Raw genomic sequence first — 25,370 nt, 5'->3', positions numbered from 1 at the left:
TGTGACTCAAAATCCAGATCCCTCTAAAAAAATTAAGAAAAGTGATTACATAAAAATGAAAAAGGAACTTCCACATGGCACAAAAATTCATAAGCAAAAACAAAAGAAAAACTGGGTAAGATATTTGCAACTTGTACCTGAGACAAAGGAATTAAATACCCAAATATATAAATAGCTCTTGGAAATCAATAAGAGAATCCAATAGAAGCATGGGATAGAGTTGCAAAAAAAGAAATATAACACAATGCATTAACGGATGCTCAGCTTCACTCATAATAAAAGAAATACAATTGAAGATGCATTTATATACCATTTCCCCCTATTAGATGGGCAACGCAAAATAGAAGTTTGAGAACATAATCTGTTGATTATGAGACTGGGGAGAAGGCAGTCTCATACACCACTGTGGGAATGCAAAATGGTACCATTCTTCCCCACTCCATGGAGTGAATTTGGTGACACAGATCAAAATACCTACCAAAATTATAAAACTATTATCATCTGGCCCACTTCTAGGAATTTATTCTATAGATGAGTCAGAACAAGATCAAGGGTATTCATTACAATATTGTCTTAATAACAATAGAGTGGAAACAGTTGATGTACTGAAGAGAAGGCCAGTTAAATAATTTGTGCTACACCTAAAAGTGGAATACTGTGCAGGTGTGAAAAAGTATACAGAGATATGGAAATATCTCCAGGATATATGATTAAGTAGAAAAAGCAAGGTTTATAACAATTTACAGAGTATGTTATTTGAGTATATGGGGGGGATATAAGAACATGTACGAGTGTTCGTGTTTGCATCTATTTGCATAAAAACATTGGAAGGATATACAAGAAACCAGTAAAATGAGAGCAAGTTGAAGAGAATGAGGTAGGGTGGAAATAACACCTTTCAATACTTTCAAAAATTGCTTTAATTTTTGAACATATGAATACATTACTTATCTAATACTTTAATGTAAAAAAGGATTATAGGGCCTCAGGAAACTTGTAATAGCACTAATAATGAGAGAAATTAAAATAAAATACCATTCCATAACCCTCAAATTAACAAAAATCAAACAGTTTGACAATACTGCTTCAGCAGTATATTGGCAAGAATGTGGAAAAACAAGAATTTGACATACTACTGATGGAAATACAAATTGGTACAACTACTTGACTAATCAATTTAGTATCAGTAAAGTTCAAGATTCATTTGCCCTATAACTCAGCAATTGTACTTCTAGATATTTATCCTTAGGGAATATCTCACACAGCTGCACAGGAAGACATATATAAAGCTACTCATTATAGCATTGATTTTAATAGCAAAAAACTAGGAATATCCTAATATTCAATAGGAGAATAGATAAATTATAGTATTTTTACAGACTGGAATATTTGCATTAGTTAAAATAAATCAGAGCTATATGTATCTATATGTTCAAATCTTTAAAACATAATGTTAAATGAAAAAGTCAAGTTGAAAAATGGTACATACAGTACAATACCATTTATGTGAAGTTTAAAACTACTTGAGACAATAACATACAATGCTTATGGATAAGTAAATATGTTTGAATAGCATAAAAATGCACCCAATTACTGCTCTTCTGAGGACTAAGAAATGGGAATTAGATCAAGAAAGAGGAACATGGTGACTTCAAATCTATAATCAGTTCAGTTATCCATAAAATAAAACATCTAAAAGAAATGTATATAGCAAAATGTTGAGATGTGTTCCAAATAATAATTGTTGATTATATTATGCCTGTGCTTTTGTGGTTAGTTGAAACATTTCATTGTTGAAAAACTCATCGAGAAAAATATGCAAGGGCTTACTTATTTCACACAAATCTAGGGATCAGAGAGATTAATATCATCAACTTGAGTTACTTACTGCAAAACTGTTCCTTCCCAGAAATACAGCAAGAGCCACTATATTCTTTTCAAGAACTATTTAATATTTGTTTTTTCCCTCCATCTTCCAAAAGTCATCATATCCGCAAAGTGAAGGGAACAGTAACTCTTGTCTTGTCCCTACAGTTGTTGAAGTTCTTGCTTTTTACACCCACTTTCCTGAAGACAACCTTAAAAAGGTCGCCAGCCCCTAGCTACTTAGAAGACTGGTAGGATGGAAGGCGTGTTATGCCTACAAAATGGATGAGGTTGCTGGGCCTCAGCATTTCTGCGTCCTTGAAGCACCTGTTCCCACACTAGTTCCTTTGGGGTTTCTGGGGTTGAATTTTGCAATCACTGTAGATGAGGTTAGCCACCATCATTTATTATGTCCTAGTAAAGATGTATTTTGTGGAAGGTCTCATTACCTCTTGCCAGTTTTGCTACTATCAATCTAGCAAAAACAAATATGAACAAAACTAATTTTACCAAAAATATGAAGCCAGCTATATACACAATACATTTCATACTGTGGTTCCAGTACTTTCAGACAGCAGAGGACAGTAAATAAAACATATGAGTGGAGCCCTAGATTCCCTGGGGAACTAATAAGTTGATGAATAGAGTGAGTGCTTCTCATCTCTTGGTCACGTCAGGGTCAAATTCACCAGTCAAGTGATCTGGTGAATCAAACTTCTTCGGAAGTGCTCTTTTTTTTTCGTGAAAGATCCAGGAAACAAATTATGGGACTTGACTTAGCTCACCCATCACATCAGTGGCAATGCCAAAATTGATATTATAATTTGCATGAAAAGCATAGTAGGATTATAGAAAGGGTGCTGGCCTCAGAAAGGGTGCTGAAGACCTGGGTTCAAGTTCCAGCTTTACTCAGGTGTACAGTTAGTATTTGGTATCTTTAGGCCACAGTTCACCGATCTCTACAAAGAAGGTAATTAAAGAGATGTCCTCTAATGTCCCTTTAAATTCTAACACCTAATGACTTGAGAGTCTTTACTTCCTGTGTAATTTACAGAAATTTCATTCCACTTCCCTAAGCAATCCCTGACTATTCAGGTGTCCTAGCTCCTGCTATTCCTTATCCTAAGCTATGGAATAAGAAACAGAAAAGAAGACTAGATCAAGGAATATTTACATTGCCTCTAAGCCATGTTAAAATATCTGCTTCTTTTATAATAACTACATTTTAACTAAAATCTAAAATTAGATTTTCTAATTATAACAACACACATTAATAATAATCACATAATTCAAACAAAGTTCATGCAGGTAAGTCTGTGTAGTTGTATTCAGATATGTATTATTTAGCAGTTTCAAGCTATCATATCACACTCAATTACTTACTATATTATATTTTGGTATTCCTTGTTTGGCTTTTGGGAGGAAAAGAATTTGTTCATGGTTAATCAGAGCAAAATAGATAAATGACCATGAAGCTGCCCTTTGAAGTACTAAATTATGATTGCTTGTATATTTAATAATAATACATCACCACACCTTCAGGGAAAAAGCCTACTTGCCAACTTCTGACTCCTGAATTGAAATATCTCCTCTTCAGTTAGAGACACAATACTTTTAAAAATGCTGAATAAGTGCATTAGCTCTACAGCCTGATTATGCCAGTGGCTAATGTCACCTCTAAGATGACAGCAACCTCACCAGGCACTGAAGAAAAAAACTGCTATGCTCTTACTTCTAGTGCTCATTCAAGTAACCAATGGTTCAACAACCATGCCTCTCTCATTTGTTGTTTTTTATTTTTAGCTTAAACAACAGAAATTTATTTTCTCACAGTTCTGGAGGCTGGAAATCCAAGATCGAGGTGCCAGCAGTGTTGATTTTTGCTGAGACCTCCATGCTTGGCTTGCAGACAGCTGCCTTCCTGCTGTGACCTCATATGGCCTTTCTCTATGCAGGCCTACTTCTGATCTACCTCTTCTTAAAAAGACACCAGTCCTATTGGATTAGGATCCCAACCTTATGACCTCATTTAACTTTAATTACCTCCTTAGAGATGCTATCTTCAAATGCAGTCATATTGAAGGTTAGAACTTTCAACACATGAATTGTGGGGGGCACAATTCAGTCTATCTTTTTAAAGCCCGTTCTGAATACTAATATCTCCCTGAACCCTTAGATTATGTAACATTTCTCAATACCCAGTTGAAAAGTCCAAAACTTAAGCAATTAAACCATCTGTTTGAGTCTTAATAGTCAAATATTTTTACTTCTCAGTTTTATTGAGATGATAAAACTGGTCTATTCATTATCTGTTTTGTTTTGATTTTTGTTTGGCTTGTTTGTTACCAATGTAGTCTTGAGTAATTGTATTTTTAATCTCTTCTGGAGGGATTTGCTTGTCAAAGGTATAAAATCACTTTGGTTCTTTCACAGTTTCAGACTAACTGAAAAGGTAACTAAATCATTTCTAGGGTCAAATCAATTGCCTAAACAAACTTGATTTCACTACAGAAGGACACACACGGGAAGAGATCTGGTTCAGAAAAATGTTAACAAGTAAAATATTAGATATTGGTGAAATTTACACTCAGTATCCTTACTTGCTAGAATACTGGTTCTGTTGAAAAAAGCAAAATCTCCTGGTTGCATGTAATCAAGAATATATCCAGGGGAGGACTAGCAACTGAAGGGAATAAAAACAACTGTTAGAAATGTGATTGAGTATTTCCCGCGGAGGAGTAGCAATGCTCCTCCTTCTAGAACACTGTTTGAGGAAGTACGAAGAAAAACCCATACTTAAATCAATTTCCCTCCTTAAATCAATTAATACTTCAAACAACGGCAGAAAGTTCAATCAGATGCTTATTTAGGGGGATGAGAAGCTAATGATCGTGGATGCTTGAAAAGGCTACATGATGAACTGTGGTCAGGCAGTCGTTACTGTTTTCCACTAATGAAATTCAACCAAATACAAAGTTTTGACATTATACTTCCAACATACGTAGACTTGTTTGTTTGTAAATTATACACATATACTAGAGTACTCATATGTCAAATGTATTAAAAATACAACCTAAAATATTTAAAAGGATGAGATAAAGATAAACAATATTTGAAAGATAATTTAATATATTTTTCAACAATTAATTATTTTAGGGAGAGCAAAAAGAATGACGATGCGTCATTCTTTTTTAAACTCTTGGTTCAAAACCATGTGATACAGTGACACAAAGGTAACTCTAAGGCCACATTTTTTCCAATACTTAATTTTAGGGACTGACATAAAACATAAACAAACACAACACATTACAAACAAAAATGATACCAAAGACATGGAGAACCAGATGGAAAAAATATAAGAAACTGACTGAGTTTATTAACACTCGTGTTTTTTTTTCCTACTTTCATCCACTATTAGCACAAATACCATAAAGGATTTTGTTGAAATTCAGCTAATAATTTCCCCATAATGGTAACAACTACTTCACAGTCTAACAGAAGATTCAAACCCAAATATATCAGTAATTGCATTCAACATGAAAGGACTGAATAGTACAATTAAAAAACGAAGATTCTCAGACTGGATTAAAAAACAACAACTAAGCAGAAACAGTTTGGAGACAATGAGGAAAAACTGAGGGTTGCTAGATGGGCGGGAGGGGTGGGGGGTGGGGGGGAGGGTGAGGGGATTGGAGGGCAGTCGGTGACCACAGGATGGCCACGGGTTTGAAAATTAATCTGGGGAACGTAATTTGGTGGTTACCAGAAGGTAAAGGGGTTGGGGGGTGGGGGATGAGGGTGAAGGGGATCAAATGTATGGTGATGGAAGGGGAGCTGACTCTGGGTGGTGAACACACAGTGTGATTTATGGATGATGTGATACAGAATTGCACACCTGAAATCTATGTAATTTTACTAACAATTGTCACCCCAATAAATTAAAAATAAATTTAAAAAAATAAAAATAAAAAATAAATAAAAAATAAAAAAATAAAAAACAACAACAACCTGGTGATGCTTCCAAATGTCACACTTGACATATGAGGACACAGAAAAGTCCAAAGAAAAAGGATGAACAGAATATATTATCCACACACCAATCAAAAGAAAGCTTCTGTACTATACAAACACCAGATCAAGTAGGTTTTAATGTCAGAAATCTTACTAACAATTAAAAGACATTTCATAATGATAAGATGATTAACTCAACAGGAAGTTATAATAATTCTAAATGTGTACACACCAAGTATTATAGTCTCAAAATATGTAAAATGAAAATTGATAGCACCAAAAGAGAAATAACAAATCTGTACTCATAGTTGTAGATTTTAATAACATCTTCCAATAACTAATAAAAGAAGGAGGAAAAAATCAGTAGAGATTAGACTGTACATGATTAACAGACTTGACTTAATTCATCTTTGTGGAACTTGTACCCTTTTCAAGTGCACAGGGCTCATTTACCAAAATGGAACACATTCTGGGCCATAATGTAAGTCTCAACTAATTTCAAGAACAGAAATCATATAGAATTTGTTTTCAATCACTGGTGGAACTCAACTAGAAATCAATAAAAAAAAAAAAAATAAAACAAGAAAATTCCCAAATGACTTCTTCAGGCCATCATTTCCTTATGAAGGCTCCATGTCACATAAAAGTTACATTAAATAAATGTGTATGTTTTTCTCTTATTAGTCTGTCTTTTGTTACAAGGTGCCAGCCAAAAACTTAGAAGGGTATAGGAAAAAGATATTTTTCCTCCTCTACAGATACCATGGTTGAAAACTATCAGAAACAATAAACGGGAAACTAAATAAATAAGCAGACTTAATATATCTGAATTATCAGAGACAAGATATAAATAACTATGTTTAATATATTTAAGAAATAAAAGGAAAACTTGAAAAATAAAAGAGTAGAGAGCAATTTGATTTAACAAGAACCAAATAAAATTTCTGAAATGAAAATAATTATAATTGAAAAATTAAAACTCAGATGAGACTTCACTGAAGAGGAAATTATTGAATGAATAAGAAGAAAGTATCCAGAGAAGTCTATAGAGACAAAGAATGGAATACATAAAATAAAGGTTAAAAGGAACAAATAATAGAGTAGTCATAGATTAAGTAATAGAATAATTGGAATTCCAAACACAACAATAAAATGGAGAAGAGCCAATAATCCATATGAGGAAAAAAACAGGATCCCTACTTCACACATACTCAAAAGTGAAATCAAAGATCAATCGTTAATTAGCCTAGAAGCTAAAACTATTACACTTCTAAAAGTAAACATAGGACAATATGTTCATGATCCTGGAGAAAGCAAAGATTTCTTAACAAGAAGGCAAAAATTATTAATCGTAAAAGAAAAAAATTGATAATGTGACTTTCATCAAATTTAAAAATCTCTGCTCATCAAAAAGTATCACTAAGGAAATGAAAAGGCAAGCTAAAGACTGAAAGAAAATATTTACAATACATATATCTGACAAAGGATTAGTATTGAGAACATCGAGTTATAAAGTACTCTTACAAATTAATAACAAAAGGAAAAACAACTGAAAAAATGAGCAAGACTTGAACAGACACTTCATTTAAAAAGATATATGAATGGCTAGGAAGCACACAAAAAGATGCTCAACATCATTAATCATTAGAGAAATGAAAACTAAAACCACTAGAAGACATCACTTTATAGCACGAGTATGTCTAAAGTAAACAAAGACACTATGCGTTGGTGAGGACGTGAAGCAACTGGAACTCTCACGCTTTGTTGGTGGGAGTGTAAAATAGCACCACTACTTTGGACAAATCGACATCCCTGATGTATTATAAGCTGTGCTTTTAACCTTCTACTGTTGGGTTACGTGGGTCAAAACGTCCCCCCCTTGCTTAAGCTAGTTCAGGTTTAGTTTCTCTTGCTAGCAGCCAGTGAAATATGGCCAACACTAACAGAAAAGAAATATAGATTGTGCCACTGGTTATGTGCTGTCATTCTGTGAGCGCAGTGTGGAGCCACGATCACTTAACCACGTGTCCTTAGGCAAAGGCTTGAATTATCCTGTTCAGATATACATTCACAAAACCAGCAACTCTGAGCTGTCATTTGTCACTATTTCCCTGGCTGTGCACTTCTGTTTTCTCCCTCCAATGCCCTTCTGAGGCAGAGAATCAGGGTAGATCAACATGAAATGGGTAAAAAAAGAAGTGAGAAGGAAATGAGAAAAATTACGAAATATGATAATGGTAAAATATTAATTTGAAAACCAACTTTGGAGACTTGCATGATGTACATGGAGTATATGTGACCATCAATTAAATACTTGCAAAAACAATGTATAATTTTCATGATTCTGCAATCATGAAAATGTATAATTTTCAAAAATGCTAATGGCAAGTCACAGTCCTATATTTAAGTAGAATGTTAAGTAAGATATTGGCACATTCTAAGAATTCAAGTAACTGGATGTTACATTCTCGTAGACTAGTGGGCACACACAAGACTATTGTGAACTGGGGTTTACATTTTCAAAATGTTAGACAAATGCAGCAACAAATCAAATGGAAAACACATGGGGTGTTAAGTTACCTTCAAGTTCCATTTACTTATAAATAACCTCAATCTACTACTGACATCTGGGTATATGTTCCTTCCTGAGCTGTGTATTTCTCTGGCTTTCAAACATTGGAGAAACCAGTCAGGTGAGATTTATATTTGCCTTAACATTATTTCTGTTGGAGGCATTCATTCTTTTGTTCTTTACCTTGTGGATATTAGCTTACTCTAAGGCAGGCAAAATTACCACTTCCTATTTTATTTCATCATATTTTCCATCTGACCTTTCTTAACATGTAGAACTTTTAACAAAGAATAATGCATACCTGTGTCGTAATACACAATAAGCCTTTGGCTGTGATTTCCCACAGTCTGTGGCTCAAAATCCACTTCCAGTTGCATGGACTCTCCCACACTAAGAGTTCCAACAGACGGCTCTACAGAGAAAGGCCTGCAACACATATGAGACACACCATCACAACACATTCTTGACTAGTGCAAGGGGTGGAGGAGAGGATGCATGAGTTCTAGATCTGCAGACAGCTCAGACCCGACACTATAATTCAGTGATACAGTAGTAAAGCAGACTTTTTGCCCTAATGTGAAAGAACTTCAGTTGTCATGTTAAAATAACATTAATATATCAGCAAGTTTAAGAGAAATTTAAATGATGTAATAATATTCTTGTTTGTGTCCATGCCAATCAGCCATTCTCTTAACATTCATTGATTCCAGTAAGGGGCAGACTTACAATATCTAGGCAAATACTGCAAGTTACAAAGAACAGTGCCTTCAAAGGGATGAAAATCAAGTTTTGTGAGCATTCAGAGAAGAGAGGGCTTCATGATGGAAAAATGTATCAGAGTCCCAAAAGTAAAGTGATCACACAATCACATAAGGATAATTGGAGGGCAGTTTTACAAAGTATCTGTTTAAAAGGGGGGGAAAGGCATAGGGGAACTATAAGAGAGGACTCAAACACTCAAGCATATGTATTAACAGTAGAGCTGTTACCACCTCTAGACCCAAGGGAGGAGTGGTTTCGAAACCCACGAGAGTTCTAAGAGAATGCTAACTTATGAGGAGCTAGGCGCTTCAGTCAAGAGAGACAGCCAGCCCAAGTGGCCTCACAGGAAAGACACTAGGGAGAAAAATGTCCTGACCTCACCTTCTCCTGTCTGATTGCCTGCTGGGACTCCCATTGGCTTAACTCAATGGACCCAAAGGGAAGCCAAAGGTACAGGATCTATGTCATACAGGTCAGCCTCCTGGATGAGGGTAAGATGGAGATGGGTGGAAAGCATTTGGAAAGGCAAACTGGGGACAAGTTCTGTGTCTTGAAAATAGAATTGGGGCATCTAGACACTATGGGAAGGTAGGGTGGATTTGGAAACAGGAAATAGTTTCCTTTAATTGCTCTGGAAGGAGGTAGTCAGAGAGAAGCTAGATCTGATCATGAATGTGTCTTAAATAATTTACAGAGTTTTCCTTTGAAGTAAGAACCCCGGCCCATTTAATTATTTTCATGGTCCATGTCATTTCTTCAAATTGCTAATTTTTCAAAGACAACGTATCTGGCAGACTAAGCTGTTTCTGATTATTTCATTATATCACAACCATTTTTAGAATGTTCATTCCTTAAATCTTCTCCTAGATAATGAATTTAATCTCAGAAAACCTAAGCTTTCTTCTATGAGGGTACAGAGCTTATGGCAAAGGTAGCACTTGGTGGTACCTGAGATTATTATTGCAGGACCCCTAGCGCTTCCCATCACAGGCAATTGTTTATTTACTCTGGTGCTCTCTGTTTGGATTTCCCTCTCCTTTCACTTCTATTTTTCCTATCCTTTGTTCTTTTCTAATACTTACAGCACCAAACCTCCAATGAACCTTAAGAATTGCTGTACAGGCTCTATGGGGTAGTGGTCACTAGTCTGGAGTCGACTGAATGAGTTTAAAACCCAGCTCGGCCATGACCTTGGGCAAATCATTGAAACTTCAGTCTCCTTATCTGTAAAATGAAGGTAATGACAGCACCTACCTCGTAGGATTGTCGTGAGGACTAATGGAGCTGATATACGAGTAGGTTAAGTGCTTAGAACACCGCCCGGCACATAGAAAGTGCTAAACAAGTGTTCATTATTATTTCTGTTTTTGCTATTGTTACCTCCCCCTCCCTGGGAGCCCCTAGATGGAAGGTGCTCCTGGGGATGACCTTGGGTGTTTAGAGGAGTTTAAGTTTTTATAATTCTCCTCTCAAACCGTCACACTGCTCTAGAGATTTTGTAAAACACACACACAGGTCATAACACAGCCGTCTCTTGTTCAAACACCTGCAGTGGTCTTCATAATGTATGTAATAAAGGTCAAAGTCCGAGGCATTCGAGGTCCCACATAATCTGCGCCGGAGCAGCTTTTTCACTCTCATTGAACACATACATCTGTCCAATATCCTATACACCTGTCACATTCCAAGTCAGGGTTGATGGCATGGGATGGGATGGCTTTAGTCTCTTCACTCATGACCTCCCCAGGCACCGCACCTCCTCTCCCTTCCAACCAGACTGTGTCCCCCCACATAGACATTCCAGAACTGCTGGGGTCACACAGGAATATTCACCATTTTCCACATGTCACACTCCTTCCAAAGTCACTTATCACAGCCCCGACTCAAAATCAACCCTTAAATACAACCTTCCCTGATTTTCCCTCATTAATAATGTCTCCCTCCTCTCAGAGGCTATCACTTTCTTTTTCACTTCTTACTTCACAGTTCACCTTGTACTATGTTAGTTTTCATGCCTGCCTCTCTCAATAGCTAGAAATTCTCGAAGTGAAAGGAAAGGGAAAGCAAACAAAATTTCAGGAGCACATATTCTATGCTGGGTGCTACACTGGGCACTTCACATATCTCAATTCCTTTAGGCCTCAAAAAAAAAAAAAAAAAAAAAAACTTGAGGAAGGTTATTTGCATTTGAGACATGACAAAACAGATGTCCCCAAAGTGCAGGTGACTGTCCCAAAGTTACTCAACTAGGTCATGATGGAGCTGGGATGGAAACCTGCCTTCAAGTTCAAGTTCTTTCTGTCTATCCCTGAAGGTGGGAGCCACCGTTAGACTCACCGTTCTGTCTCTCACTACACCATGCATAGTTCTTTACTCACAGAGGCCTCTCAGAAGAAGTCATCAAACTGAATTACAATAAACTTTTAGAAGGAAATAAAAGTACCTGTAACCATTAGTTAATCTTTATAACATCTTGGTGGAACAGAAGAGAAGGACTTTCAGTGTCTAGAGAATCTCTGCTTCATGGGAGATGAAGTGGAGCTTCATGGTCCCAAAAGTCCCTTCCTCCCTTATGACCTCAGTAAGAACCTGAAGGGTTGAGAACTGGCCCAGTTTCTTGGCTTTGGGAACAACATAACCTATTCTTTTCTTCTTCTTTGCCTACCTAGTTCCTAATATTTTTCTTCCTACACTGAAATGAAATTGCTTTCATTTTCTTTTCAAATATTACTTCGTAGCAAAAGAACAATTTTGAAGTGAATTGGATAGTATTACACTGCTGAACCTAAGCTAATTTTCTAAGTGAAAAAATGACCCTTCTCTAGGACCTCTAGAATTCCATACAGAGGTAACAGATACTTTCCTGTTGTGCTAATGGTTGGGTTTATATTGCACTAAATTTCTTCAGTACGTAGAAAATCACCTGGAATAGCCATTGCTATTTAGAGCTGCCTACGCTCTCTCAATAAATCAGATGTTAATTGGGTAAAGTACGTTAAGTTCTTGTGCTTAAATATTGTAATTTGATTTTATACTTCATTTTACTAAAGGCAGACAGGCTGAAAAGGCTAGAAAATATCAAGTATCAGAAAATGCTCTTACAAAGAGGTAAAAGGTGTTGTTCCTCAAGGGCATAAGGCTGGCTCTGCCTACCAAAGTGTTTGGTTTTGATATCACATCCTCATAATACCAAATACTTGACTAGGGAGGGAACTTGGGTTTGTGAAAAATCATGATCCACGAGAAGGATTTTGAAAGACTTTTGTTCAATCCCCTATGAACTGCTCTTAAGAACTAAAATTATTCTATCCAAAAGTGATTCAGTATTTTAGCAGAAGACTAAATATTGGTTTTATTATATTAAATATTGAATAGTATTTTTTCTTCAGATAAGCTTTCTTATTAACTGATTCCTAACTTGAGATTTTGAAATTGCTTCTTAATCCTTCTATTTCACCTTCTGAAATTAATCCTACTTTAATAGTCAAAGTTATTCTGGTATCCACTAGAATTTTAGGTCAAATCTGTAATAAAGTTGAAGAGTAATCATTTATGTTCCCTGTGTATTTTATAGACATTGCAGCTCCTTTTATTAGTGTAAAAAAACCACTATGCTTATTTTATAGTACTTGGAGCATGTTTATTTTAAATTATTGTAGAGGTTTATAGTTGTAGCTTTGCCTTTGTAATATATTATTGGTTAGGTATCCTATAAACATTTATTGAGCACTTATTTATTCTAGACACTTTGCTAGATGCTGGGGACATACAAATAAAAAGTGTTAGATAAAATCCTTGCACTTGAAAAGCTCACATTCTATTAGATTGATGCAAAAGTAATTGTGGTTTTTTCAATTATTTTCAACCTTTTAAACCACAATTACTTTCAACCTTTTAAACTGCAATTACTTTTACACCAACCTAATAATGGCAGCAACAGACATGTAAAGAAAGTTTTATTTTTTATAATGTATATGAACCTAACCATTTATAAACATAACCATTAATTACATCATTATTTCAATGAAAAGAATATTATCTGTTTTCTAAACAATTTCTTTTGAGATATTGTTTCTCACTGTATATTGACTCTAAAAGCACCAAGACCAAGAGTAGTCGCTGGGCTTTGGACTCCAAATTCTCAAACTATGTCCACTGCTCTATCATGTCTATTGACAATCATATTAACTAAAAGTGTGGTCTCCAACCCTGTCTGGGCAAGACAATCACCTCTGTATTTTTGAGAATGGATACTTGTCAATGGATCTCCCTAGAGATTCTGACTCAACACGATGTGACCACAAATTCAACTGCATCCTTTCTCATGGTAGCCATTGGGGTTCTCAGTTGTAAACAACAGAAACCACCTCTGGCTAACTTCAACAGAAAAGGGATTTACTGGAAGGATTTGAGGTAGCTCACAGAATTGACAGCATGGTTGGAAAACAAGCATTTTGTGAAAAGAACATAAAACTACTATTCCATGCAGAGCCTAAACAGGAAAACGAAAATATTTGCAAACAGGGAATTTAACTGAGAGACTTGGTCACACAGAAGATGGGAGTTGAGAAGCCCAATTTAAGACAGTGACAGTGAGATAGCTCAGGGATTAGTAACAGCAGTAAGCCATGTCCACCCTGAGCTGGAGACAAAAGGAAAGGAGAAAGTGTCACCAGATCCTGGGTACCTGGCAGAAGTTGGAACCACGGCAGGCCTGTCTAACAGGAGCTAGAGCCATAGAGAAAATGCAGCCACTGGCTAGGGACTCGGCCTAAATCAGAAAGGGAGGAGAAGAAATACCCTGGCTTCTTCCTGCCTTCCAATCTCCTTCTAGTGCCACCCACTGGTCGAATACAGTTAGAATCCAGCTGACCCAGGAGGCCAAGGGGGCTAATACAGCCCCATGAGGATACTGGGCAGAGAAAGAGAAAAGCAAGGATAAGATCTGAGAGTAAACAAACCCAGAACTGGCCCATGTTTGTTTTAATCCAGGTTTTGCTATTAACTTATTGGGGGAATTTAGATAAGTCATTTCCCTTCTCAGAGTTGCTTTCCTTCATCTGTAAAATGGGAATGTTGGACTAAAGTTTCTAATGTCTTTATGATTCCTGGCTAGTCCTTCAATTGGCTCACCATTTTACCTTAGAAATGTTTCTATGTTAGGAGGAAATAATTCACATTCATGGTTATATGGATAGAAAAGTTTAAGATCTTTTCCTGCAACTTCACACTATTACATCTGTGAAGTGACTTTGTTTCACCTTACAGGAATGTAATATGGAAAGTCATTGTCATTTGTTTGTAGTTTTTAACCTTTAGCAAACAGTCCAGGAAGATATGCTGCCTGCACTTGTTTTTCCACTTTAGGTAGATTCTATTTTTCGTTGGAAAAATACCAATGTAACAGGAAATTTTTAATGTGTATTATAAAGATGGTGATTGTGGGAGGCCTTATTTTAAATCAAAAAAGACTGTGGTGTGTGTTTTTTTCCCTAAATTACGGTGAGCCAGTTGAACAATCTGCTTCCTTCTTCTTGAATCAAAATACATGAGCCTCACCATAAGATGACAAACAAAGGCTGTTTAAGCGCTTATGGACAACATCAGGAGACACTGATTTTCAAAAGAACTTTTCCACTGCTTTTGATGGTTGATTAAAGTGGTTCAGAGTCCTGCTGCCACCTAGGACGAAGAAGGCTGGCAAGTGTCTCTTCTACTCTAACAATGAAAATAAAAATCCAGATAAACAACAAAATCACAACTTTTCTTCAACAAACCAGCAAGCTGAGGTTGCAGGCATAACAAGTGGCCTGAAATCTAAAAATGGACAATTCCCACCACCCCCACACGGGACATGGGACATGTGCAGATTGTTTTACCTGTGGCAAACAGAGCTTCCCTACAAGCAGAAGAAACAGAGAGAATGGAGTAGGCGAAATATTTGAAGAAAAAATGGCTGAGATTTTCTAAAAATAAAGAAGATCCAGGAAACTCAGAGAACCTCATGCAGGATTGAAACCAAAACTAAACAAAAGCAAAATAAATTCCTTAAAACAAAAAACAAAACCCACACCTAGACACATCATATTCAAACTGCTAAAAACCAAATATAAAGACAAAATCTTGAAGGAAGCCCAAGAAAAAGACACACAGAGGAACAAAGGTAAGAGTTATAACAGACTTCCCATGAGAAAAATGTAAGCCAAAGACAAGAAAGTGATAGCTTTAAAGTACTAAAAACAACATGTGTGTATTACTGTCAACTCAGAATTCTTTTTTTTTTAAATTTATTGGGTGACAATTGTTATACTGTAGAGAAAGTATCTTTCAAAAATGAAGGCAAAATGCTTGCATTAAAAAAAATTGGATAAAAACTGATAGAATTTCCAATAGACCTGTGCTACAAGAAATATTAAAAATAGTTTTTCAGTCAGGAGAAATATCAGACAGAAACTTGGATCTCCATGAAATGGTTCAGAGATTGCGATGCTTCTGGGGCAAATGGAAGAATAAACACAAATTCCCTCCCAAGGGATGTGCTTTCAACAGCATTATGGCAGCCTGCTGCCTACAGCATGGCAGACTGAGGAATCCAAAAACTCTTCTACCAGAAAATACCTAGAAAGACTAGATAAAATATAACTTACATAAAAGTGTGTCTGAGCATGCAAACAAATGAGGCAAATCCACAAGATTCAAAAATAAAGAGGAAACTATCAGCTGAGTCTGCCCTGGGTTCCCATAACCTTGAAGCTTGGGTTTTAACATCTCTGCATTGGGGTGGTCCAGTCAGGGGACTGGAAACAAAATCCCCACATAAACCCGGGAAACTTGAGGGGCTACAAAACCATTCTCCCATCAGCACAAGGAAAAATGTCTGTCTTGGTTTTGAGAGAGAAAAACAAAGGTCTTCTAGGGATTCATAACTCTGGACAGGTGTCTTATGTAGGTTTGGGGTTTGAACATGCACTACAGTCCCCTCCAGCCAAAACATGACCAAAAGAGTAGATCTACTTAGTCTAACCTTTGTGAACCAGGAAGAAAATGCTAATCCTTTCTAGAGAGATGTGTCCTTAAACCAGCAAATGATTCCACAGATAAAGCCCTTCTGAAAAGGAGCTCACAATCCAGATCAATATGCGCACTATTCTTTTTAGTCACAGAAAAGGACTGGACCCTGTTTCCTACCTTCCCAAGCTGATCATTCTTGTTATGCTTCTGCTGGTTAGCCACCATTTTCATGTCCCATAACAATCGTTCTTTCTCTTGAGGGCAAGGATTGTCTCATCATCCTTTATATTGTCCCATGGTATCTACTATCCTGTAGCTATTCCATAAATACCCTGATTTCCCCAAAAATAAGACCTAGCCAGACAATCAGCTCTAATGTGTCTTTTGGAGCAAAAATTAACATAAGACCCGGTATTTATTATATTATATTATTTCTATATTATACTATATTATATTATATTATATTATATTAATATATATAAGACCCGGTCTTATATTATAGTAAAATAAGACTATATTAATTTTTCCTCCAAAAGACGGAATAGAGCTGATTGTCCGGCTAGGTCTTATTTTCGGGGAAACACAGTAATCAGATGAAAATCTAACTCCTTCACTGTTAGCTATGTGCTCTTTAACAAGTTATACAACTTGTCTATTGCTCAGTTTTCTCATCTTCAAAGCCAGGAATAGCAGGCTGAATTCTTCTCCCGTCTCATCACTCTGAACCATTCCTCTGCCTCCCTCTTCTTTTTGAAAGGCCCTGGTGATTACATTGTACCCACCCAGATAATCCAGGATAACTTCCCCATTTTAAGGTCATCTTATTAGCAAACTTAATTACGTCTGCAACTCTAATCCCCCTTTGTCATGTGATATTACACATTGACAGAGGATTAGGACGTGGACATGTTTGAGGAGACATTATTCTGCCCACCACACTAGCAGTAGAGTATTTGAAGAAACAATAAAAAAAACAAACACTTACTATATAGCACTTGCTGTGTACCGGCAGTTTCCATTTATTAATTCATTTATTCTCACAACATCCCTATTAAGTGGCTACTATACTTTCCCCCGTTTTTCAGATGAGAAAACTGAGTACCAGGAGCCAAGGAATATGGGAGGCCCCTAGAAGTTGGAAAAGGCTCCCCTTAATCCCCCAGAAGAGAGCACAGCCCTGCTGACACTTTAATTTTAGCTCAGTGGGGCTTCTGACCTACTGCAATGTCAGCTACTACGTTTGTGGTAATTTGTTACCATAGCAGTAGAAAACTAATATAGCCAAATATAAAATTCAGAGTCAAAACAAATATGTTTATAATAGATTCCCATGGGCCATTCTCTATGATAAATAGAAAGACTCTTACCCGACATTTCAGAAAATTATCCGTACCCAAACAGGTAACCCTGAAATCTGGTTTCCTCTTGGGATGAAGAGGAAGTCTGCCCTATATCTCCCAGCCTTGCAACTAAAGGGTGTAACAAGCAGTTCCACCCCAACTGCTATTCTAGCAAATTATTTGAGCTGTCTAGACTTAGCTATAATCAATCAAAACCAAGAGCCAAAGGAACACATACTTGCAAGTTGTGATGTGAAACACAGCATCTTTATTGCCAATGTTTCGTACCAGCAGAATTTTCTGAGTGCTGTATTTGACAGGGCAAGTGGAAAAATTCAGCTCGTCAGGAAAATCTAGGATGGCTCGTGCACCTCTGGCTTTGATGGGTACGATAAACTTCTCTCTCTCCGTAACACAGGTCACCATATGGGCATAATCCTACAAGAGAAGGGTAAAATCATCCTCTGTGGAAACACCAACATGATCAAGATAACTGGACAAGAAATATGCCATATGCCAGAAATCTACCAACACAATATAGTCTGTGAAACCTTCTCAAGACAATTACAGATGTACTTTCAAGGAGATACTCTTTTCTGAGCGAGAAAGAACAGTTCAAGCGTTAAAACCTACAAGCCATTGGAAAGCTTATACTTCATGTGTTTCTCAGGTATTAGGGAGATGGGATGGCGGATAGTGAAGGCACTTTTTCTTTAGATCACAGGAGGTTCACACATCCTCTTTCTAAACCCTATTTCCCCTTCAAGCCCATGCATTAAACTGATGGCACCAAATAAGGGTCTCTCTACGCCCACACTCTTTACAATATGACTTTGCACTCCTCCATCAAGAGTGGAGTCTATTTCTCCAGCCCTTGCTTTGACCAGTGGAATGTGGCAGAGGTTATGCAATGCCAGTTCCAAGCTGAAGGCTCAGGAAGCTTTAGGCATTTCCGGTCCTGCTCGTGGAAGCCTGCCACTGCCAGGTAAACAAGCCTGATCTAGCCTACTGCAGGATGGAGCCCAGGTGTCCCAGCCAGGGCCATGCCAGACCAACCTTTGGCCCCAAATATGTGAGAGAGCCATGCCAAGATCATCAGACTTGCCTACCCAATGCATGAGCAGGCCTCGTCAAGACCCGCTGAACCACAGTGTTGTGAGCAATAATATTTACTATTTTAAGCCATTGAATTTGGGGGCGGTCTGTAATTGTACAACAACAGTTAACTGATATATAATAACCCAGTTTAAATTTCACCTCTTGTACAAAACCATTACTGACCATCCCAAATAAAAATGCCGAGGCCCTGAGCATGTATCTTCTCCAGCACTGAGTCTAAATGCAAAAGAAATACTGAATTAAGTCACTCTTCATGTCATCTTCTTAGATATAAAAACAGAACCCTCATCCTCAGTGTAGCCCTTCCCTGAGCCTGTTGCCAGGCACGTTCAGTCACAGGACCTTTGTACTTGCTGGTCCCGCTCCCAGACAAATATCTTCCCCCGGATACTTGCATGGCTTCATTGAGTTCTCTGCTCAAATGTCATCTCATCAGAGAAGTCTTCCCTCGTCCTCCTATTGGGAGGAAACAGGACCCCCAGCACTGTCTACTTTCTATTATGTCAGTATCAGTGTCTGACAGTAAATTACACATTTGTTGGTTTACTCATTGTGGAACATAAGCTCCAGGAAGGCCAAAGTTTGCTCTGTTTTCCAAAGAATCCCAGCTCATAGCACTGGGCCTGGCAGAGTAAGTGAAAGAATATTATTCATTTTTAATATCTTTATTTGGGTACTAAACTATCAAGAGTTCTTCATAAACAGAATCCTCAACATCATCATTAGCCTTATTATACAATGATATTGGTCAAGTCCAGAAAGCTAAAAATTAGCGATATGACTCCCTAACAATATGAAACAAAATGGAGAGAAACTCTCTTCTTAGAGAAGACTCTTAGACACCTTTCTCCTGGTCAAAATGACAAGAAAGTTAACGTCTAATACACTCGTGACACAAAAAGATATCTGAGCCCTTTTTATAAGCTTTTGCTTTTATTATCTGTAGACCATTCTCAAGTAAACTTCTTTATATTTTCTTGAGACTAACTTTTACTTATCTCTCTTGACAAATATTTACTGCCTACTTCCCAGGTGTGAGGCACTGCACTAAGTACCAGGTTTAGAGGGGTGACCCAGACAGAACTAGAGATGGCTGATTGCAGGCAGGAAGAAAACAAAATCACTGTCATCATTCTTGCCAACAAAAATTGTTTCCACATGAGGGAAATTTTAGGATATCTACACTTTAATTAAAAATACTGGCAATATATACTATATAGTTCATTACTGTTGTACACCTGGATAACATAAAATATGTTGACATTTTTCTATTCTTGAGCCATGATTTTTCAATTTCTTAGTAACAAACTGAGAAAACTATTCTGACAACACATTAGATATTTTCTTAAAACATAACTGAGCAATAAAATTACATCACTTCCTATTTTATCCACTGAAGCCATCTCCCTCTGGTGCTACTACAGTAAACAGATGTTTCCTTAAGCTCAGGGAAGTACCCACTTTTGCTTTCCTCCAAAAGCCTAACATTTTTCCTACTCCTTTTAATGGTAAAGATACAAATTTAAGAGGTCAAAAAAATGCCAAGCTCCAGACTTTTATAGTGTTATATGGCAACACTGACTATTATATTTTTTACCATACATGAAATGTATGCTAGGATTATTAGATTAATAACATATCCCATCTTCTTTTTTAAAAGTGTGTGAGATGAAGAGATAAGGAAAGTCAAAGCCAATTTGCTGCACCTGTTTTCTGGGTATTTGGCATTCTTAACAAGTTAAGTCCCCAGGAAGCCAGATTAATAGATAACAGGAAAAAAATGTAAACTGCATTATGATCTTCGACATGCTAATATACATGGGTGCTGAAAAATCCGATTGAAAGAAGACTGTCTTATTAAGCTGTGACATGCTGCAATTTGCATATCTCACCCTCCAGATGTGAGGAGGGTAAATGAGAATGGAGAGTGCTCAGATCAGCAGGGGCTAAGAAGGAAAAATAAGTATGTACATTGGCTATCAATTTGGCCAACTGAAGAAGACGTGACACAGTGGGAAGACGGGCTTTTATTTTCCCTAAAATAAATCTGGCTCTAGTCAGTCCTCTGCTACATTCTGAAACAGCACTAAAGACAGCACAGCTAACACTAGCTGGTCGTTCTGTGCATGGCTGTCCCACCGGAAGACTGAATGTAGATGCCCAGACACTGGAAAAACTCCTGGGAGTGGGGCCCTACTCGTGGTGCAAGTAGAACAGGATCTTTGAAGAAAAGGAGGAGCAAAATTAGCAGCACGAGTTTCCCCAAATACACACCATCAGTCTTAGACAGTTAGCAAAAGGAGAAATTACTACGTTCTTAGGAAAACAAATTCTGTAAATTATATTATAGTTTAGAGTCCAAATCCAATAAGATATCTTAATGTATCCAAAATTAGATAGTTAAATTTCTCATAGGTAACCATTATTCTCACTCTATGACTCCTCGTAGAGGCATGTAGCCTTTGATAAATTTCAAACACTTAGCAGAAGAAAACAGTAAAACAACATTTACATTTTAATTAGGGGTTTCCCAACAGACATGCAATGTTGGTGAAATGGAATAGGAAGAGGGAATTAAAAAGCTAGAAGTAAAATAAGCAGCCACAAAATAAAACCAAGTAATAGTCCTCAATGGAAATGTTAGCATTTCACATTTACAAAGTAAATAAAAACATACCTAAAATACATTTCAATTATTCACTTGCTGGATAGATAAGCAGTAATAAAATCTCTGTTCTTTTAGCTTTTCATTAGGGAAAATTTAAATCACATAGAAAGAAAACAGAATAGTCTAACAAACCCCATGTACCCACCCCCAGATTCAACAATTATTAATATTCTGTTATTCTGGCTTTGTCTATACTTCCATCCATTACCACTTCTATTATTATTATATTATATTTCTATAGTTTTTAAGGTGGAATTCAGATATATTGGAACGCATAAATATTAAATGTACAATGGTGACAAATGAATTCATCCATATAACCCACACACCTATCACAACATAGAACATTCTGCCTCCTCAAAAAGTTCCATGTATCCCCTTTCCAGTCAGACTACTTGCAATAATAGGACAATTATCCAACAGAAGACATGTTTTCCTCAGTACAGAAAAAAATTAAGGAAAGCCAACTCCTCAAATCCAGCAAGCTTTATATTTCAAGCTGCATGAAGGTTCATAATCAGCTTCCTAAAGAAACGTCAGTGTAGGAATTTGACACCCAAACTAAACCCAGGCAGCGTTCTCTTCGCACTTAACATTCGGGGATTGAGCCTTAAGAAAACACCAGGACTTCAATAACATATAACAAAAAGGACTACTTCTGGAGCTATTTATCTTTTCATTTATTTCAATATTACCCCAAACAAAAGGACAGGTCCATACACACAACCCAAGAAACAAATAGTAATATTACAAAGTGGCAAAAACAATCACAGCAGTGTTATTATTATAATGGAATTTATAACCACTCACTACAGTGATACGTGCTTGGCAGACCACACTAAATTCCTTATTCTTGCTGTCCAAAAAAGTTGGAACATTAGCAATAGTAGCAAGAATACTAGTAATGACGTTGACAACTGCTAATAAGTGTTAGTGAAGGAGAAGCAGGGATTCAAAGCTAGTTGTCTCCGTTTCCATTACACTTTTTTGATTCCAACCCTAATGGCACAACACAGGACAGCACACACAGCATCAGTGTTATGGATACCCTGACATTTTGTTATGCCTTTTTAAGCTTTATCTTCTGTCCTCGCTCCTTCAATCATGCTGGTAAAACCCCTTTCCTCCTCCTCACAAGTCCCAGTCACTTTGGCTCATAGAGAGGAAAACCCACAATTCCGTTCTCTTGGGGAAGGGCTGGAGAGGAAGCCTCCTTCCTCAGTGCCCCTCAGATGGTCCTGCCTCCCGTGAAGAACTGGAATCTCTACAACCGAGGAAAGCTTAACAATGGGCTAGACGCCCCACAGCTGTAGTAGTACTAAAGGGAAATGGCCTCATTTTGAACTCAGGCTCTTTCTAGCCTGCCTGTGCACAGACACGGTAAGCAGAGCAGGCAGGTCTCTGCTCTCAGCTCTAGCATCTTCACTCGTGCTTGGGTGGACCTACCAGTTAGGTCAGACCATCACTAAGGACTGGTTATCTACTAGTCACTGGGGAGCAGGAGGAAGCCCAGTGTAGGCCTCAGGTCCTGGCCACATTCTTTGCCATCAATGAGACTGATAATGTGATCGATATTTGGGTCTTGGATATCTTTCCTAAACTAGTTAGAATGTGGGGAGGAGGGATGTAACTCACTAGGACCCCAAACTTCCAAAAAGGCATAGTCCCTATTCTTTGTCTCAGCTCATTGCATCTGAACCACACCTTTTCCTTTTTGGTGTCCTTCTAGCTATATAGTCAAATATGAATATGCTGAGGTAGGTGCGACAGGAGACGGGGCAGGGAACATCCAGGATTACCCTTCTTTACATCCTGGCTCCTTAGAGCTCATATAAGCCTTCGGCACTCTGACAATTCTTTCTTCATTCCCAGTGGTATGCCACCCGCTCCTCTCACCCACCCTCACCACTCCTCTCACCATCACCACCAGCACCAACAATAACATCATCAACACCGCCACCACCAATACCATCAACACCACCAATGCCACTACCACCACCAGCACCACCACTAACAATAATATACCCACACCACCATCTCCATGAACGTTCAGAATTGTAAACCACTAGTGACAAGCATTCAACCAATTTCCTGCCAACACTGCTGTTACCTTGTTCTCCTCTGGAATAAAGAGGATTCGGAATATGGATGGCACTCCTGGAGCTACTTTGCGGCCAACATTTTTGGGGCTGATTACTTTAAAGTAAGGTGAACTTTCCTCAACAACTTTCACCAACCTTGGAATCTGCAAGAAAAACATACAGTGACGACACTGTGCATGTGAAAATGCAGAAGAAAAAACACAGGCTTTGTAGTTAAACATGAAATCTCCATCTACTATTTACCAGCCATGTGACCTTAGTCAGGTCAGAACTTCAGTTTCATCAACTGTAAAAGGATATGACAGTACCTACCTTTATCCAAGTGCCCTACACAAAGTAAGCACTCAATGCATTTTAGCTTTAATTTTTATTAACATTATTATCACTCATTTTTATTGTTATTACAAGTCCTTGTTCTTTTTATTATTTAAATGTGACTATCTTCAAAGACTAACTGCTAAAACCCCACCCACACAGCGGAGTTAAGCTGGATTCCCCAACATTTGAGAAGTGCTCTGGGAGAAGAAATCACACTCACTGCACTCCTGCTATGGACCCTCACTGTCCATGACGTGCCACTTAATCCTTGCAATCAACTTTGAGTTTCATTCTGACTCCCATTCTACAGATGAAAAAACAGACACTTGCCCTAAGTGCTATGGCTTCCCCAAGTAAAGGTGTTTGGAGTCAAGTCCTGATCTAACTCCACCTTCCCTCTCTATGGGATTGTCCTAAGTAAACACTACTGTGAAGCAAGAACAAAGAGAAATCTGTCTTCTTGTTGCTAGTAGATTTCCCTAGATGAGAACCATCCTTCCCTGGGGTTCAGCATTCTAGCAGTAGCTTACCAAGAGGTGTTGGATTATCCACTAGAACTGAGTGCCCTTTCGCAAACGACACTTACGCATGTCCCTTCTCCTTGACTTGCCCATATACACTCACTGACAATCCTTTCTTGTCTAGCACCAGGGAGGAGTGGTCAAAGTACCCTTTAGACTAGCTCCTCTCTGCTTTTAAAAGCCTTAAAAACAAAAAACAAACAAACAAAAAACCCTTGAGCAAGAGTCACAAAGTAATGTAGAAAGGGAAAAAGAGAACTGGAAGAAAGAAACTGAATTGGTTGGCAGCTCTACATGAAGAGAGAGTCCTAATGTCTTTGGGATATCTCTTCTTGAGTGCTAGGAGCATAATCCTGAACACCTGGGTTCTTTTTCTTCTCTATGCCTACTGTTTAGCTTCTATCCATCCCATGAGCTTCTCTTGCTAACAGTACTGCAGCAAAAAAACTAAATATACCCTTTTCTCCAAGTCTGCCTTTGCTGTCACAAATCACCCCACTGATCTCCGAAAAGCATCACTGATTCCTTTAATGAGCTGTACTAAATGTAACAGCAAGTCTTCCCATTGCCTTGGATTCTTACATAATCTTTAATTATTTTTCCCTTTGTTCTTATAGTGAGACTTTGTCTCCACATTCTTAGACTTCTGTAACTATTCCTACTTGTCTTTACACCTGAAGTTTAGCAACTCTCAGCTGCTTTCCTCCCTGTGATTACTTTTCACACTTAACTGTGTTCATGCTGACCTCCAACCTTATTCTTTCTTTCATTATTGTTAGATGTCAAGGAAACATTCAGACATTTAAAAGCTTTTCTTGAAATAAATCTTAATTTATCTCTGAAGAAAAAGGCAGAATGATAGAGCAGACACCCTCAGTTGCAACTACAGAGACGAGGTATAAACAGTGGGAGAAGCCATCCAAAACTATCCATAGAGAAATCTGAAGGCTATCTGAGGTAGAAAGAAGGAGATAAAAAGGGGGGAAGGGATCTCCACTTTTTAGATGTTTGTTGTTGTTTTTTTTTAAATACAATTTGTAGAATATAAATGCATTGACTGAACAACTGCAATTCATATGA

At 37.6% G+C, this 25,370-nt stretch overlaps 1 protein-coding gene across 1 annotated transcript in view; it reads right to left on the bottom strand.

Moving 5' to 3' along the window:
• HYDIN (HYDIN axonemal central pair apparatus protein) overlaps positions 1-25,370 on the bottom strand; it is a 299,173-nt gene that overhangs the window by 247,810 nt on the left and 25,993 nt on the right. The window contains exons 5-7 of the mRNA XM_033128646.1: positions 23,460-23,594; positions 17,801-18,000; positions 8,751-8,875 (exon numbers count right to left, since the gene is read on the bottom strand). Coding sequence (XP_032984537.1) covers positions 8,751-8,875; positions 17,801-18,000; positions 23,460-23,594 — 460 coding nt within the window. The remainder of the gene's footprint in view (positions 1-8,750; positions 8,876-17,800; positions 18,001-23,459; positions 23,595-25,370) is intronic.

This window comes from Rhinolophus ferrumequinum, chromosome 15 (genome assembly GCF_004115265.2).
Source record: "Rhinolophus ferrumequinum isolate MPI-CBG mRhiFer1 chromosome 15, mRhiFer1_v1.p, whole genome shotgun sequence".
In the NCBI taxonomy this organism is placed as follows: Eukaryota; Metazoa; Chordata; class Mammalia; order Chiroptera; family Rhinolophidae; genus Rhinolophus; species Rhinolophus ferrumequinum.
This window is presented reverse-complemented; position numbering and strand designations above follow the sequence as displayed.